Source organism: Cervus canadensis, chromosome 25 (assembly GCF_019320065.1).
Source record: "Cervus canadensis isolate Bull #8, Minnesota chromosome 25, ASM1932006v1, whole genome shotgun sequence".
Lineage (NCBI taxonomy): Eukaryota > Metazoa > Chordata > Mammalia > Artiodactyla > Cervidae > Cervus > Cervus canadensis.
The window spans coordinates 8838257-8856049 of NC_057410.1; the positions used below are offsets into that span (position 1 = coordinate 8838257).

General features: G+C 39.9%; 1 protein-coding gene across 1 annotated transcript in view; it reads left to right on the forward strand.

Annotated features, from left to right (window-relative positions):
- Window positions 1-216: 216 nt before the first annotated feature.
- LEMD3 (LEM domain containing 3) overlaps window positions 217-17793 on the forward strand; it is a 69658-nt gene continuing 52081 nt past the window's right edge. Inside the window, exon 1 of the mRNA XM_043446328.1 lies at window positions 217-1779. Within this exon, the coding sequence (XP_043302263.1) occupies window positions 252-1779 (1528 nt within the window). The 5' untranslated portion in view covers window positions 217-251. The remainder of the gene's footprint in view (window positions 1780-17793) is intronic.

A 17793-nucleotide genomic window follows, 5' to 3' on the forward strand; every position in this document is an offset into this window, starting at 1 on the left:
GGCGCTGAGAAGGGCAGGGCGGAGAACAGACGGAGGAGACACCCCGACAGGAAAGCGCAGAAAAACTTTCGGCCGCTGAAGCGGCGCGCGGCTCAGGTGGCCCTTTCCCGCTCAGGTGAGCTCCTCCCGTGCCTCCCATTGGCCAAGGCGCCCGTGGCGCTGGGAGGGCGACGCAGCCCGGTCTAGTTCAGGGTCTAGGGCGGCGCGTCACTTCCGGTAGCGCGGAGCTTGTAAAACACCCTGGAGAGAAAATGGCGGCGGCAGCGGCTTCGGCGCCTCAGCAGCTCTCGGATGAGGAGCTTTTCTCTCAGCTCCGCCGTTACGGCCTATCTCCTGGCCCAGTGACGGAGAGCACCCGCCCGGTCTACCTCAAGAAGCTGAAGAAGCTTCGAGAGGAAGAGCAGCAGCAGCACCGGTCCGGGGGCCGCGGCACCAAGACGCGGAACAGTAATAACAATAACACGGCAGCCGCCACGGTCGCCGCCGCCGGACCAGCGGCGGCGGCCGTGGGGATGGGGGTCCGGCCGGTCTCCGGCGACCTCGCCTACTTACGGACTCCTGGGGGCCTGGGCCGGATTTCGGCTTCGGGTCCGGAGACCCCCTTGGGAGGGCCTGGGGGCGCCTCGGCCACCCCCACGGCTGGCAGCAAAGTACTGCTGGGCTTCAGCTCGGACGAGTCGGACGTGGAGGCCAGTCCCCGGGACCAGGCCGGCGGCGGCGGCGGCGGGAGGAAAGACCGGGCTCCGCTCCAGTATCGCGGGCTCAAACCGCCGTCGGCGCCCCTGGCCGCCAGCGAGGTGACTAACAGCAACTCGGCAGAGCGGAGGAAGCCCCACTCGTGGTGGGGGGCCAGGAGGCCGGCGGCCCCCGAGCTGCAGAGCCCGTCGGGGAGAGATGGGGCGGCGGACGACGAGGAGCAGGAGGGGGAAGACGGCGAGGACAGGGACCCGGAGGCCGAGGAGCCGCTGTGGTCCGGCCGGACCGTGAATGGCAGCCGGCTTCTGCCCTACAGCTGCCGGGAAAACTATTCGGACTCGGAGGAAGAGGAGGACGACGACGTGGCCCCCAGCAGACAGGTATTGAAGGACGACACCCTTTCTCGGCATCGGCCCAGGCGGGGCCACAGTAAGCCTCTCTCGCCCCTGCCTGCGAAATCGGCCGGCGGCCGGCTGGAGACCTCAGTTCAGGGAGGGGGAGGAATCGCGATGAATGACAGGGCGGCGGCCGCCGGGAGTCTAGACAGGAGCCGAAACCTCGAGGAGTCGGCGGCGGCGGCGGAGCAGGGAGGAGGGTGTGATCCGCTGGACTCCAGCCCCATTCCTAGATACCGCGGTAACGCTAAGAAACTAAGCCCTCTCCTGCCGCCGCCACTCGCGGACATGGACTCAACCCTGGATTCGTCCACAGGCTCCCTTCTTAAAACCAATAATCATATCGGCAGCGGGGCCTTCGGCGTGGACTCCCCCAGGATTTTTTCCAACAGCCTCCCTCCCAGCGCGGCGGTGGCCGCCTCGAGTTCACTCAGGATCAATCACTCCAATCATACAGGCTCCAATCATACCTACCTGAAGAACACATACAACAAACCGAAGCTTTCCGAACCCGAGGAGGAACTTCTCCAACAATTTAAACGGGAGGAGGTGTCCCCAACGGGGGGTTTCAGTGCCCACTATTTGTCCATGTTTCTCTTAACTGCTGCCTGCCTATTTTTCCTCATTTTGGGACTGACATACCTAGGCATGAGAGGGACGGGAGTATCCGAGGATGGAGGACTCGGCAGTAAGTATTCAACCCCGTGGTGGAGGCAACAAAGGGAATGCTGTTAGTGGCCGTCTCTAGCCGCACTGGGCATTTTACCCGAGGTGACTTCAGCCTGCAAGCACATGGTTTAATAGTGCAACACAACACATTGAGGGCATTTGTGTCATCTTTCTTTAAGAAAGAATATGGTTATCGTGATAAGAATGATAACCCCGTGGCTGGTTTTAAGATTTTTCTCTATGATGTATTGGGGAATTCAAAACATCATCTAAAAGAGCAAAATATTATAAGCAAGCCTGTTAGTAAAGAGCATTTAAAATGTGTGACTTAAATTTTCTTTTGGCCTTAAGTAGTAACCATATGTGGAGATGCCAGTCCAGCTACTTCAAATTTGAAGTTATTTTTATTGTTCAGGCATAGTAAAGGCAGTGGATTTTTTTGTTTTTTCAAATCGAGTTCTAAAAGGCAGTGTAAGATCTCTTGAAACTGTAGTTAAATATTTTGTAATATTTCAGTGTTATATTTTGTGGTATTAAGTATATGTGTAGATATCTCTAATTTCTTTCAAGTGAATGAATGCAGAAAGTCAGAAGGCAAGCTTCTAAACTGATTGATTTCCCAACCCAGAGCAGCTCCACTTCCACCAGTGGAAAAAGTAGTGGAATGGCAGTGCAGGGGTTTGCAGTCACGTTGATTTGGATTGGTCTCCAGGCCCTGCCTTTTACTTTGCTGAATGGCTGTGGGCAGTCGCATTCACTCATTCATTAAGCCAGTGTCATCTGTACTGAGCACTCTGGATACAGCAGTGGGAAGTCAAGGTGTCCCTGCCCTTCAACACAGGAAGAAGATGAATACTGATCACTTTATGTTCTATGAAGGATATAAGGATGGTGTAATTGGTGTACTCTACTATAGACAGGGCTCTGCTCTATAGGGCTTCCGTCATAGCTCAGTTGGTAAATCATCTGCCTGCAATGCAGGAGACCTGGGTTTGATTCCTGGGTCAGGAAGATCCCCTGGAGAAGGAAATGGCAACCCATTCCAGTATTCTTGCCTGGAGAACCCGATGGACAGAGGAGCCTGACAGGCTACAGTCTAGGGGATCGGAAGAGTTGGACATAACTGAGTGGCTACACCACCACCACCACCACTGTAGACATGGTAATGGTGGGAACTGTGTGAAATGAGACCTGAAGCAGGACAAGACGACAGCCTTGTATTAGACAGGAGAGCATTCTGGGCAGAGGTTACAAGAGGAGGAAAGGCCTTGAACTGAGCAAGAGCCTTCCTGTAGTTATAGTACTTTGAGCAAGGGGGAGTGAACTAGAGTGAGCTTCCCTGACATAATCTGTAAAATGATGTTAATCTTGATTAGAATGATGCTTGGGAGGATTAAAAGAAAGTAAATTTAGTAAGATGTACTTTAAAGAAATTAGAGATATCTACACATATACTTAATACTACAAAATGTAACATTTATAACATTTAGAAAGATGTACTGCTGAATAGGTAAGTTCTCACTGTTAGGTCCCTCTCCCCTGTACCCCACCCCCTGAAACTTTCGACCCTTTTCACTCAACATGAATTCACTGTCATGGTTTGTATTTATAAAATTGACTTCCTAGTTCAAAATAATTAGTTTTATTTCGAAATAGTCAAAAGATGCAGTTAGCAGACTTAAAGAGTGGAGTGAAAATAGAGTAAGCCTTGGTTTGGATATAGCCAATTCTAAGATAGTCAAATAATAGATTATGATAGTCCTTAACTATAGAGGGATTAGAAGAGGACTGAAATCCAGCACTCACGTTATGGTGCCCTGGGAGCAAGACTGGTATATATATATATATTGTGTCCTACCCCAGATATTACAGAGCGAGACAAGAGATAAAGTCTCATATCTAGAAGTTACATTAGTAAAATTCACATAAATGACATTACCTGTGAGCAGTACCTATCTGCATGCTTGTTTCTCCAGTGGAACTGGTCTGTTCTGTGAACTGGCCCTTTTTTAAGAAGTAAAGGCTTTGCCAGTGTTATTGCTGAATCTGCCCAGCAAACTCAGAGAGGCAGATGGTGTCATCCTCACTTTATAGGTGAGGACAGTGAGACTCAAAGACGCTAAGAAATGTACCCACAGTTAAACAGCTAGTGAGTGATAAGACTAAGATTTGGTTTCAGATTTTTTTCCAACTATTAAGCCCATCCTACTTTTGGTATTATTTGTAGAGAGCTTTCTAAATTAGAGGATACTTTCATTAGAATTAAGAAAATAATTGAATACTTGGTAGGATTTCATACAGAATTACTGTATGAAAGGTGCACAATTCTGTACTAAGGTGACTTACACATCTTTCTTGTCACTGTTAAGATGAATGACTAATATTTTCTTAGGCATGAAAATTTTAAATGGACTAGAAAGGGATAGGATTGCTAGGGCTTAGGTAACCCTCAATCACTTTCACCAGTGTGGAAGGAAGGAAATTATAAAGTGGTTTGCGCTTTAATAAATGGTAAATGTAAGGTAGCCTGGGGGATGGAAAGAACAGTGGCTAAGAGAGAATCCAGGTCTTAGGACTTATCAAAATGACCTTAATCAAGTTAAGCTCTGAGCCTCGTTTTCTTACATATTAAATGGGAGAAACAATTTCTGCTGTCTGTCACAGTTGTGAGGATCAAATGACATAGTTTGTAAACAAATGTAAAGTGATATTCAAAAGTTTGGACTGCAGTTGTATTCCTGGTGAACTACAGTATATATGTGAGGAGAAATGGTTGTCATTTTTTTATATTTACTAGAGTATTTCTTGCCTATTCAGCATTTAATTTTTATTGAGTTCTGTTAAGTACATGTTGTAGATATTGATATAGAAATTTGAGTCAAAATGTGATGAATCCCTTAAATGTATTATATACTTGACCTGCTGTATATCCTGATAAAAAGAAGGTGCCTGTTAGTTCAGTTAGTGTGCACACCCAACGGTGAATAACTTCACTCCCTATATTTATGTATTCTGAATCCTCTGTCACAGTATAATGGTTAGTCACTGCTTAACTGTAGGTTTCGTTGATCAACCAGTGTGCTTAAGGAAATCATTTACTTTGCGTAATAATTTTACCAGAAGATTGTAAGTTAAATGTGAGAGTAAGCTTTAGCAAGCTTTTATTAGTTATCTTTTAAATTAGGTATAACATATAGTAGATTAGCCCTTTATATAGTTTCTAATCATTTGATCTTTAAAAACTTCTTATCAGTACACTAGTTTTAGTAATTAAGTTACTATGAGTCTCTGCTTTCTCATCTGTAAAATTCGGGGGTTGCCTTAGGTAGTGTCTATGTTCTTTCCAGCTCTAAGTTTTAAGATTCTGACTTTGAACTGCCTTACCAAAACAACTCAAGGATCAGCTTGAAGTCAACATTAGATCATGACAACACACTAAAAGAAAATAGAAAGGCAGAATAGATTAACTTTCTTAGGCTCATACAATCATTATTTAAAAGTTGTTTTTCAGTTACAAGAGACATGATTTTCGTAGAAAATTTGAACAGAGATCTATGAAGCAAAAAATGAATCAGTATTGTATGCCTCACCCCCTAGTCTCACACTCAACCCTGGCATAAGTTCAAATAATAAATTAGAACTTTCTTAATGCTTTGCATGTAAATATCAATATATGCATACATATATACATGAGTGTGTGCACACAGACATTTTCATTGAACAGTAGAGTGCCTGTTATGTGCCAAGCAACATTTTAAGCTGTAGGGATATGTGGAGAACGAGGCCGATGAAATCTCTCCTCTCATCGAGTTTACATTCGAGGGGTGTTGGGGAGATGGACACGTAAACAAATGAGTTTCTGTTAGTGATAGTTGCTCACATGAGAGTAATGATAGTAAGTTGAAGGCCAGAGAAGTGACATCATACTATACATATTCTTCAGCTTATTTTTTCACTTAATATTGTATCTTGGTTAACTTTCCGTATATTAAACGTAAGTACAAAGCCATAATTTAAAAATCTCACACTTCACTGGTCCCTTTCTAATCCTTTGCTGCTGCTTAGTCGCCAAGTTGTGTCCATCTCTTTTGCGACCCCATGAACTGTAGCCCGCTAGGCTTTTCTGTCCTTGGGATTTCTCAGGCAAGAAGACTGAATGGGTTGCCGTTTCCTTTTCCATCTAATCCTATAAAAATGCTAAAATCTCTGCCATCCTGAAAATGTTATTTAACTCTGTTCTCTAGCTGTTACTCCTTCTCAGCCAAGATTAATGTCTCTTTCCTCCCCTACCATTCACTCAACCCCCATCTAGTTTAGCTTTTTTTTGCTTCACACCCTCTTCAGCATTTATTATTTGTAAACTTAAAAAAAAAATTATTTATGTATTTTTGACTGTGCTAGGTCTTTGCTGCTACGGCATCTTTTTCTGGTTGCAGCGATCAGGGGTTACTCATTGCAGTGGCTGCTCTTGTGGAACACTGGTTCTAGGGTGTATGGGCTTCAGTAGTTGCAGCGCACAGGCTCAGTAATTGCATCTCGTGGGCTTAATTGCTCTGTTTGTGGAATCCTCCCAGACCAGAGGAGGGGACCTGTGTCCCCTGTGTCCGCAGACTGATTCTCATTCTCTGTGCCACAGGAAGTGCTAGTTTGGCTTTCTTTACCGTCCATTACCTCTGCAACCTCACTGTTTGTCCTCAGTTACTTAGTTGTCAAATCCAAGAGGTTTAAAGTTCACCTTTTGATACATTCAATATATCAACAATTCACTTTTCATGAAACTCTCTCCTTCCCAAACTTCTGTATCACCACTCTTGCCTACTTTTCACTTATTTGTCTGCCTATAGTTTAAATATTGGTGGTCTTATTCATTTGCAGTTTCCCTAGCTAGTTTCTCCTGGTTAATACCTCCCAATTTTATATTTTTTTGCCTTAGATTTCTCTCTCCTGGGTTCTTGACTTAATCATTTATTAGACAGTTTCTTCTGGATGTACCGGAAGTAACACCACCGTCTGTCCTTGTCAGCTTTCGTTCTTTTTCTTTGTTTCTCCTGCTTTGTTCCCTGTTTTAGTTAGTGGCATTCCCATCCACCCGGAACTTAAGCTAGAAATCTTAAATTTGCCTCCATTCCTTCCTTTCCTCCATCTTCCTTCCAAACTCAAATCACAGTCTAACTTGTTACCAAATCCTGAAGTTCTACCTCCTACCTATCTTTTGAATCAGTCTGTTTCTCCTCATTCTCCACTGTCTTGCCTGAACTGTTCTTGCACTTTCCTAACAGTTGTCTATGCTTCTGGACTGTAGCTTTTCCAGTCCATTTTTCAGTGCCAGAGGATTATTTCTAAAAAAAAAAAAAAGTAATATTTCATTCATGCTTAAAATTACTCAGTGGCTTCCCCTTACTTAGTAGATCAAATCTAAACTTGGCTAAACTGTTCATGTTCTGAGTATTCCTGCTTTTTCTTGCTTCATTTCCTAATAGTCCCTCATATCACACTTTGCTTTCTGGAAAACTGGAACTTTCTGGAACACTACTTTGGTGTTCACTGACTGTCATGAGGTTTTTGTGCCTTTGTGTATGTTATTCCCTTCTTTGAGAAGGTTGTTTCTTAGTAACTGCTCTTCATTCTTAAAAGTCTCACCTCTGCCTACTCTTGACTCTATCCTCTTTACCCTGGAGTTTGGCTCATCATTTGCTGCTCGAATAAGATCTTTCGCATTCTTCATATCATTTAGTTCAGCGTTTATAATTGTGTATGCCCACTGTGCCACATAGATTACATCTCCTTGAGGTAATGTTCCTACAGGAGGAATTGAGTATACTGGTAAAGAGTACAGGCTTTTCACTCAGTTCTGAGTTTGAATCCCTCCTGTCTCGCTTGACCACAGGGTCATGAGAGGACAGTAATACCACTGATGGGGATTAGAGATGCTGAAAAGGGATTTTGGGGGAGAAAGGTGGCATAGAGAAAATTAGTTTATTTGAAGCTTATTTTTTGAGTTATTTAAGTGGAAATAACCTATAGGCTATTGTAGTTACACAGTTGGATTAAAGATGAGAGAGTGGTGCATAATGTGAAAGTAAAGTGCTGTTTACTAAGGGAAGAGATAACTTTTTAATATTTGTTTCTTTTTAATGTGGGTGTTTTCTTTTTCAAGACAAGATCAAGTGCTACAAAGGGTACTGTAGTTTTTTAAAATTTGTTTTTACTTTTTCAAGCAGTTTGACTAGCCAAAAGATCTAAAACTTAGTAATAAAATAGGTATAAAGAATTTTGAAAATTATTTGTTGCTCTCATTCTTGAAGAATGAAAGCTGAGTGAGCTTGAAGTTTTTAAAAGTTGACCACTTTGTAAGAAAAAAATTCTTAAATCTCCAGGAATATTCATGGGAAAACCAGGGGTTTATATACCTCAGTTTGATGATTTGAGAAATTAAAATCAACTATATAAAAATATATTTTATCTGAAAATTATCTCTAGCATAATTTAAAATAAAAATCATCAGAAAACTTGTAAATCCCCTGTGAATACATTCACGGAGTCTAGTTTGAAACACTGGTATAAATATTAGGGCGTAGATCATTAAAAAAGAAACCTGGGTTTGAATTTGGGTCTTTCTTCTTGTTAGCTTTTTTATTGAAGGCAAGTTGCTGAACCACTATAAACCTCAATTTTCTCACCTGTAAAATAGAGTTGTGAGAATTAAATGAAATAATGCATGTAAAGTACTTGGCTCAGTACATGACACATATAATAGTAATAATAGCAGCTAATCCTTATGTAGCACTTTGTGCCAGGCACTGAACCTAAACAGTTGTAATTGTTACATAATCTTTATGAGGCAGGTATTTATCCCATTTTGTAGATAGGGAAACTGAGACACAGAAGTTGCGTAATTTGCCTGCGGTCATGAGTGCAGAGGCAGTTTTTAGACTTAGATAGTGGCCCTTAACCTCTCTGCTAGGTTGCCTTTTAATGTGTGTAAATACATAAAGGCTCTGTATGTGTCCTCTACTATTATTATTATCTAGACAGTTTTCAAAAATGTGGATAGGTGAAGCAACTTAATACATGAAATCCTAGAGTGCCAAGGGTAATCTGTGAATCAACTTCGTTAGGACAGGAAATTAAAAATTTTTACTCACTTGACATTTAGGAATGGTGTGGAACCATTTATCCTTATTTAGATTTTAGATTAATTAATTCACTGATGTATGAGGAGGGCAGTCTGCTGTAATGTAACACAAGTTACATAATATGTAAAGCCATAAGACATATGATACTATTTCTAATTCTTGAAAGATTGGCCTAGTCTCAAAAGTGGTGGGAAAGTGGTCCTCTGGTTTGTATTACCACTTTAAAACTTACGTTTTCCATTGTTCATTTTCAAGATGTAAAAATCTTTCAAGTATAATACATTTGTTCTCTCATTTTTGCACCTTTTAAAAGAGCTTTGTATGTATTTTCCTATGCTTATAATTTATTTCAATGGGAATGAAGCATTCTAAAATGTCTTGGATTTAAAAAAATTAGATATTTTCATTATTTCTCAGTAGAGTTATGAAGTCTTAAAATAACTTCTCCTTGCTGAGAAGTATTTTATTTAAATGAAAGGAACCTCAGACCAAACAGGTTATAACATCAGTGCAAAGAGATATTTATCTAGTTTATAAGAGTTTAAAACTGAAGTAATCTTTAAAATATATGGTAAGCGAGTAATAGTAGCTTCTTTATGAAAAGTGTATTACTAATGGTATATCTTTATTCTTATCCTGTATTAATTTAGTATACATGAAAAATTGCTACTATTTAATTTGGGAACCAAGCCCATACTAATTGTATAAATTATTATAACAGTTATTGTCTCATAGCTTTAGATTTTGACTTTTCATACTCAGAATTTATTTTTAACAGATTTTAAAGTGAACCAGTAGCAGTGTATTTGGATTTTGGTGTTTTAATAATGTAAGTTTTAACCTGAATCTCACAAGTGGTAGTTCAAAACAAAACTTGATCTAATTAATACTCTTCATTAACATCACTCTGAAAAATAATTTTTAAACAAGAATTGACCAAGAGGGAAGTGTTTAGGTTTTAGTTTTTATCAAACATTTTTATAGTTAGGTTTTACATGTTTTATCTTCTTTTGAAAATATATTTCTAAGGAATTACCTTTTTAAAAGGATTATAAAAATTTATACTAACAGGTAATAATATCTGAAAATAAAGTAACAAGTCTATCATATAGAAACCATCAGTATTACTTTTACAAGGTCTTAATTTTTTTTCTTTATTTCTAGAGGTATAGATTTTAAAGAGGCTTCCCAGGTGGCTCAGTGGTAAAGAATCACCCTGCCAATACAGGAGATGCAGCAGAGCAAGTTCCATCTCTGGGTTCAGATAGAGGAAATGGCATCTCATTCCAGTATTCTTGCCCGGAAAATCCCATGGACAGGAGCTGGTGGGCCACAGTCCATGCGGTCTCAAGGAGTTGGACGTGACTGACTGAGCACACATGGAGTTTAAAGTTACGCCATTTGTTTTGTCTTGGTAGCAGAGTTACTGCTCTGTGTCCATAGTTTTTTGCTTATAATGTTTTTGCACAATGACTTATGCATTCATTTTTATAGCTGTATTGATATCAAATGGCAAACTAATATTTATAAATAAGGCTTGGGTGAAAAACTCTGCAAGTTAGTGATAAGTGATGAAGAATGTACCAACAAAATTGCTCCCCTGTCCTGAATATACATGAATGGGGAAAACATCCTTTGGGAGCAGTGGGCATTTTAACACCTGGAACATCAATTTTATTTTGCCGTTTGAGACCTCTTTTACATGTGTATACGTACAAAAGGAATTTGCTAATTGTGGCTAATTCCTGAAAGCACTTTGTACTTACAAAGGAAACTTTTGCTCTGTAGGAATTCACCTAGGTATAATTTTTTAAATTTACATATAAAGAGAGTAATTGAAATTAATTGACAGATGGAAATCTTTAGACTATCTGTTTCTTCTAGTCCCTGGGGTGTGGCTTTGAACCTTGCTCAGCCTTAGTAATGACTTCCTAGATTAAGGATACCTGTTGCTGCTAAGTCACTTCAGTCGTGTCCAATTCTGTGCGACCCCATCCCTGGGATTCTCCAGGCAAGAACACTGGAGTGGGTTGCCATTTCCTTCTCCAACGCATAAAAGTGAAAAGTGAAAAGTGAAAGTGAAGTCGCTCACTCCTGTCTGACTCTTCGAGACCCCATGGACTGCAGCCTATCAGGCTCCTCTGTCCATGGGATTTTTCCAGGCAAGAGTACTGGAGTGGGGTGCCATTGCCTTCTCCAAGGATACCTATTAAGGTATCACAAATGCTTGCTTTCTTGACTTAGTTCACTTGAAGAAACATTGTCCTAGTCATTCATCCATTTACTCACTCATAAATTATTTATTGGGCACCTACAGATGTGATTCTAGGAGATGAGTATATACTTTCTAGAACTATAGGAGTGATACATTTTCCCAACACACCACCTCCCTCCTCTCCCCTTGCAATCTCTTCTTTCTACTAAATTTATGTACTAGCTAGCCTTCAGAATTGAAATTTCGTTACTGTGCAGCATTGTTTCAGATTTGTATATTGTAACTTGGGAAAGATGACTTTAAAACATAGTTTCTGCAAATTTGAATACTCCCTATGATAAAGTTTACCACAGAAGAAATACTTTCATTTCTTACAGGATTTTAGAAGTAATAAAGTGTATGGCTGGTAAGAAGTTGCTGAATAGCACAGGGAGCTAGGCCTGGTGCTCTGTGATGACCTGGAGGGGTAGGATGGGGGAGTGGGAGGGAGGATCAAGAAGGAGGGGATACATGTATAGTTTGTTTCCATATAATAAACTATACCTGTATAGTTTGTTTCTGCATAATAAATGTGGAAATATTATGTGGTGGAAACAAACATCATCATACAGTGATTATCCTCCAATTAAAAATTAAAATGTTAAAAGTAAAAAAGAGATAAGAATGAATTTATCCAAAATGAAAATGTTATCAACTTGAAACATTTATGATTGTGGTTCAAGATGTTCTAGAAGTATTCTTACAACAAAAGTCTTGTTTTGTTTTTTTTAAATGTCATCTTTAAATCTCCCTTCTTTTGGATTGTAAAGCCTTAAATGATAAAAGTATTTACTTAAAACTTTCTGTATTGGAGCAGTTTGTCTTAATTTACATGAAGGGAGCTATTAGCATTATCTCCATGGGGAAACTGAAATACAGAGGGAAAATGGTTGGGTTTGCCTTGTGTTAAGATCCCACCACCACTAACTAAGTTTTCAGGCCAGCATTTGAACCCATGATCTGACTTAAGAGTCCACAATCTTAGCCACTGGGAAGCAGATTTTCTTAATGTACCTTTTCTCACCTAGTAACTTTATTGGGGCAGGTAAGTCACTTGTAACTGCTGGGCCTTGGTTTTTGCATCTGTCAAATGAGGGGATAGTAAAATCAACTTTACTTATAGCCATGACTCTGGTAGGGCACTGATGTGATGTTTATGGAAATGCTTTCTAGAAATTAGAAGTGATGTATAACTATGTTATTTTTACATTTATTTTTTTAAATTTTTATTTGGAAGGTTGTGTTGGTTTCCTCCATATAACAGCACGAGTCAGTCATAACTCTGTGTGTGTGTGTGTGTGTGTGTGTGTGTGTGTGTGTGTGAAGAGAAATTTTGAGCCCTCATCCCACCCCTCGAGATCGTCACAGAGCACCAGGCTGGGCTTCCTGTGTTACACAGCAGCTTCCCAGTAGCCGTCGATTTTACACACGGCAGTCTGTATGTCAACACTGCTTTCTTAATTTGTCCCATCCTCTCCTGTTATTTTTAATATCATAAGTTAGAATTTCCCAGCAATAGTAGTTTAGGCAGCCTGTGTTCAGCACTATGACATGTCCTATTATGATGTTAATAAGTAATAGAAGAGTTGGTTAATTTTATAGCTCCTATCGGAATTTTTTTAAGCTGTCTCTTAAACTGTCCGAGAGATAAAAGGAGTCATCTTTCTATACTGCGTAAGTAGTGCCTTATCTCTAGGTGCTGAAAAAGAATTTTCTTATCTTTGTTGTGTTCGGTTGCCAAGTCATGTCCAACTCTTCGACTACGTGAACTACAGCACGCCAGACTTCCCTGTCCTTCACTGTCTCCCAAAGTTTGCTCAGACTCATGTCCATTGAGTCATTGATGCCATCCAACCATGTCATTCTGTCACCCTCTTCTCCTTTTGCCTTCAATCTTTCCAAATATCAGGGTCTTTTCCAATGAGTCCGCTCTTTGCATCAAGTGACCCAGAGTATTGGAGCTTTAGCATCAGTCTTTCCAGTGAATATTCGGGGTTGATTTCCTTTAGGATTGACTGGTTTGAACTCCTTGCTGTCCAAGGGACTCTTTTTTTTTTCATTTATTTTTATTAGTTGAAGGCTAATTACTTTACAATTTTGTGGGTTTTGCCATACATTGACATGAATCAGCCATGGATTTACATGTGTTCCCCATCCCAATCTCCCCTCCCGCCTCCCCCAAGGGACTCTCTTGAGTCTTCTCCAATACCACAGTTTGAAAGCATCAACTCTCAAATCCATAAATGACTACTGGAAAAACCATAGCTTTGAATATATGTACTTTTTCAGCAAAATGATGTCTCTGCTTTTTAATATGCTGTCTAGGTTGGTCATAGCTTTTCTTCCAAGGAGCAAGCGTCTTTTGTGGCCTCAATCAACTGTCCGCCGTGATTTTGGAGCCCAAGAAAATAAAATCTGTCACTGTTTCCACTTTTCCCCATCTGTTTCCATGAAGTGATTGGACTGGGTGCCATGATCTTGTTTTTTGAATGTTGAGTTTTAAGCCAGCTTTTTCACTTTCCTCTTTCATCCTCATCAAAAGGCTCTTTAGTTCCTTTTTGCTTTCTGCCACCATCAGGGAAGCTCCTTCTTATCTTTACATTTATATTTTATAGGTTATGAAATACAGTTTGAAACTAGATTTTAGCCTCCTTGACCGTTAGAAGTTAGATTTGCTGATAGGAAAGATGCGATACATTGCTTTAATCCAAAATATAGTAGTGAATTTGAAACAGAAAAACGTCTCTTAGAAATATAGATGGGTCTTAGAGTAAGCTTCTGTTAACATTATCTGAAGAACAGACAGTACTTGCAGCTGGTAGAGAAGAATGGCTTGTCACATGCTGTTCTTCAGCTAGTTTGTAAGATAGGATACCGTGAGTACTGTTACTGCTAAAGTGGGAAGATGAGGTGTGCCCCTATGATTAGGCAGTAGATTGAACAGGGAGTAATCAAGAGATTGGGGGGTATAAAATAATAAAATGAATTTGATAAGCATTAATATCATGCTGATTTAATAAGGAATTTAAACTGCATTAGGATCTTTAGTCTCCTAGTTAGTTCATATGTAGAACATAATGAAATTTTCATCCCATTTTACATTTGACATTGTATCAGAGATATGGTTTTAGACCAGAACTGTCTCATAGAAACATAGTATAAGCCATATATGTAATCTTAGTTTTTCTGGTAGCAACATTAAGATGTAAGACAGGTTTACTTAATCTTGTAATGTAGAATATTATCATTTCAAAGTAATCAGTTTAAAAATTATTGAGATATTTTGCATTCTTTCTATATAAGAATATACGGTACTAATAGCCAATTTTATACTCACAGACTGTCTCAATTCAAACTAGCTAAATTTCAAGTGGTCAGTGGCACAAGTGGTTAGTGGCTGCTGTGTAGAATAGCACAGGTCTAGACCGCCCTGAGTTATGGAATCATATTGTTGGTTTAATAAAATCTAATAGCTGCTAATTTTTGAATCTTACGATATGTCTTGCATTGTGTTCTCTATAATATTTTCACTTAATCTTTATAATAACTTCATGATGTAGGTTTTGTTGTCTCATTTTGTAAATACAATGAGGTATAAGAGATATTAATTTAAAGTCTAAGGTCAAACAAGTAGGACAGCAGGGATTTAAAACCAAGTCTGACTCTAAAATCCTTGTCCATTTCACTGTATTGCACTGTTGTAAAGCATAGTCATTTACCTAAGGCAGGTTGGTGAGTGAGATTCAGTTCTTTTACTGCTCCGTCATTTTTGATTCACTGCAGTGACTTGATTTAATTAATCCTTATTTTAAAGTATAAATACAGAGCATTTTAGTTTAACCTAAGATGGAAGAGGTATCCCCTAAATTCTTCCTTATATTTCTTATGGGGAATATTCTTTATATTCTTTTCACCATTTCCTGTTGTAAACTGCTTTGTGTAGCTCTTCAAACTAGACATGTAGGATGAAAGAATGACGTTTTGATTCTGGCACATGACTGTTTTGGGAGATAAGGAAAAAGTCAGCTACTGTTGAGAAAAATGAGAATAGAAATAACTAATAAAACTTTTGTTGTGGTAAAAAAAATTTATAGGTTTTAGTAGTTTACTTTGAGAAAGATTTCAGTCAGTCAGTTCAGTCGTTCAGTTGTGTCCAACTCTTTGGGACCCCGTGGACTGCAGCACATCAGGCTTCCCTGTCCATCAACAACTCCCGAAGCTTGTTCTTAGCTCATGTCCATCGAGTCAGTGGTGCCATCCAGCCATCTCATCATGTGTTTTCCCTTCTCCTGCTGCCTTCAGTCCTTCCCAGCATTCAGAGTCATTTCCAGTGAGTCAGTTTTTCTCATCAGACGGCCAAAGTATTGGGGTTTCAGCTTCAACATCAGTCCTTCCAATGAATATTCAGGACTGATTTCCTTTAGGATGGACTGCTTGGATCTCCTTGCAGTCCAAGGGACTCTCAAGAGTCTTCTCCAACACCACAGTTCAAAAGCACCAATTCTTCGGCACTCAGCTTTCTTTATGGTCCAACTCTCACATCCGTACATAACTACTGGAAAAACCGTAGCTTTGAGCAGATGGACCTTTATTGGCAAAGTAATATCTCCGCTTTTTAATATGCTGTCTAGGTTTTTCATAACTTTTCTTTCAAGGAGCAAGCGTCTTTTAATTTCATGACTGCAGTCACCATCTGCAGTGATTTGGGAGCCCAAGAAAATAAAGTTTGTCACTGTTTCCATTGTTTCCCCACCTGTTTGCCATGAAGTGATGGGACCAGATGCCATGATCTTAGTTTTTTGAATGTTGAGTTTTTAGCCAGCTTTTTTCACACTCTTCTTTCACTTTCATCAAGAGGCTTTTTAGTTCTTCTTTGCTTTCTGCCATAAGGGTGGTGTCATCTGCATATCTGAGGTTATTGATATTTCTCCCAGTAATGTTGATTGCAGCTTGTGCTTCATCCAGCCTGGCATTTCGCATGATGTACTCTGCATGTAAGTTAAATAAGCAGGGTGACAGAATACAGCCTTGATGTACTCCTTTCCCAGTTTGGAACCAGTGTGTTGTTCCATATCTGGTTCTAACTGTTGCTTCTTGACCTTAAAACTAAACTGAGAAAGATTAGGGGTGGTCTTATTCATCACGCTCTTTGATCTGTAAAACATCTCAGTTCTTTTGCATGGTGTTATTTTATGGTGAATTTATACTTAACATTTAATGAATTTGAATACTTAATGTTTGCTCATAAAGACAAGCTGTTTGCTTCTAGAAGGAAAAATGGACAGTCTATGATTTTTGAATGGTTGTCTTCCAGATCATGTGTAAAATAGTTGTTTAAACTTCAAACATGTCTAACTACATTGTTTTAAGTTCCCAGGCTAGCCCATAGAAAGTTATTTAAAACCACATCATTTTACAAAACTAATTCAAAAAGATACATACACTCCAGTGTTCATAGCAGCTTTATTTACAGTTGCCAAGATACGCAGCCTGAGTGTCCATGACAGATGAGTGGATAAAGATGTGTGTATACACAGACGCACACACACACAGTGGAATTCTACTCAGGCATAAAAAAAAGTAATGAAGTTTTGCCTCTTGCAACAGCATGAATGGACTTGGAGGGTATTATGCTAAGTGAAATAAGTCAGAGAAGGGCAATTCTATGATATCTCTTATATGTGGAATCTAAAAAAAAATACAACAAACTAGTGAAGATAAGAAAAAAGAAACAGACTCACAAATACAGTGAGCAAACTAATGGTTACCTCGGGAGAGGTAGGGAGAGGAAAGGGGAGAGGAGTGACAGAGAGGTAAGGGATTAAGAGGTACAAATTGTTATAAAATAAGCCACAGGGTCATATTGTACAGCACAGGGAACATAGCCAGTGCTTTATAATAGCTATAAATGGAGTGTAACCTTTAAAAATTGTGAATTACTATATTGTATACCTGTAACTTATATAGTATTGTACATCAACTATATAATATTGTACATAAAAAGTATATATCCTGTTATAGCATGGGTATTAGTTCAGTTCAGTCTCTCAGTCGTGTCTGACTCTTTGTGACCCTATGAACCACAGCACACCAGGCCTGCATATCCATGACCAACTGCCAGAGTCTACTGAAACCCATGTCCATTGAGTCGGTGATGCCATCCAACCATCCTATCCTCTGTTGTCCCCTTCTCCTGCCTTCAATCTTTCCCAGCATCAGGGTCTTTTCCAGTGAGTCAGCTCTTCGCATCAGGTGGCCAAAGTATTGGAGTTTCAGCTTCAACATCAGTCCTTCCAATGAACACTGAGGACTGATTTCCTTTAGGATGGACTGGTTGGATCTCCTTGCAGTCCAAGGGACTCTCAAGAGTCTTCTCCAACACCACAGTTCAAAAGCATCAATTCTTCGGCACTCAGCTTTCTTTATAGTGCAACTCTCACATCCATACATGACCACTGGAAAAACCATAGCCTTGACTAGACGGACCTTTGTTGGCAAAGTAATGTCTCTGCTTTTTAATATGCTGTCTAGGTTGGTCATAACTTTCCTTCAGTATTGGTATAAGTTTTAGATCCTTAGAATATGGGCATGTTCCTTGGGGGTTGCATTAGGAGACAGCGAGTTTATTTTTGTTTTTTTGTGT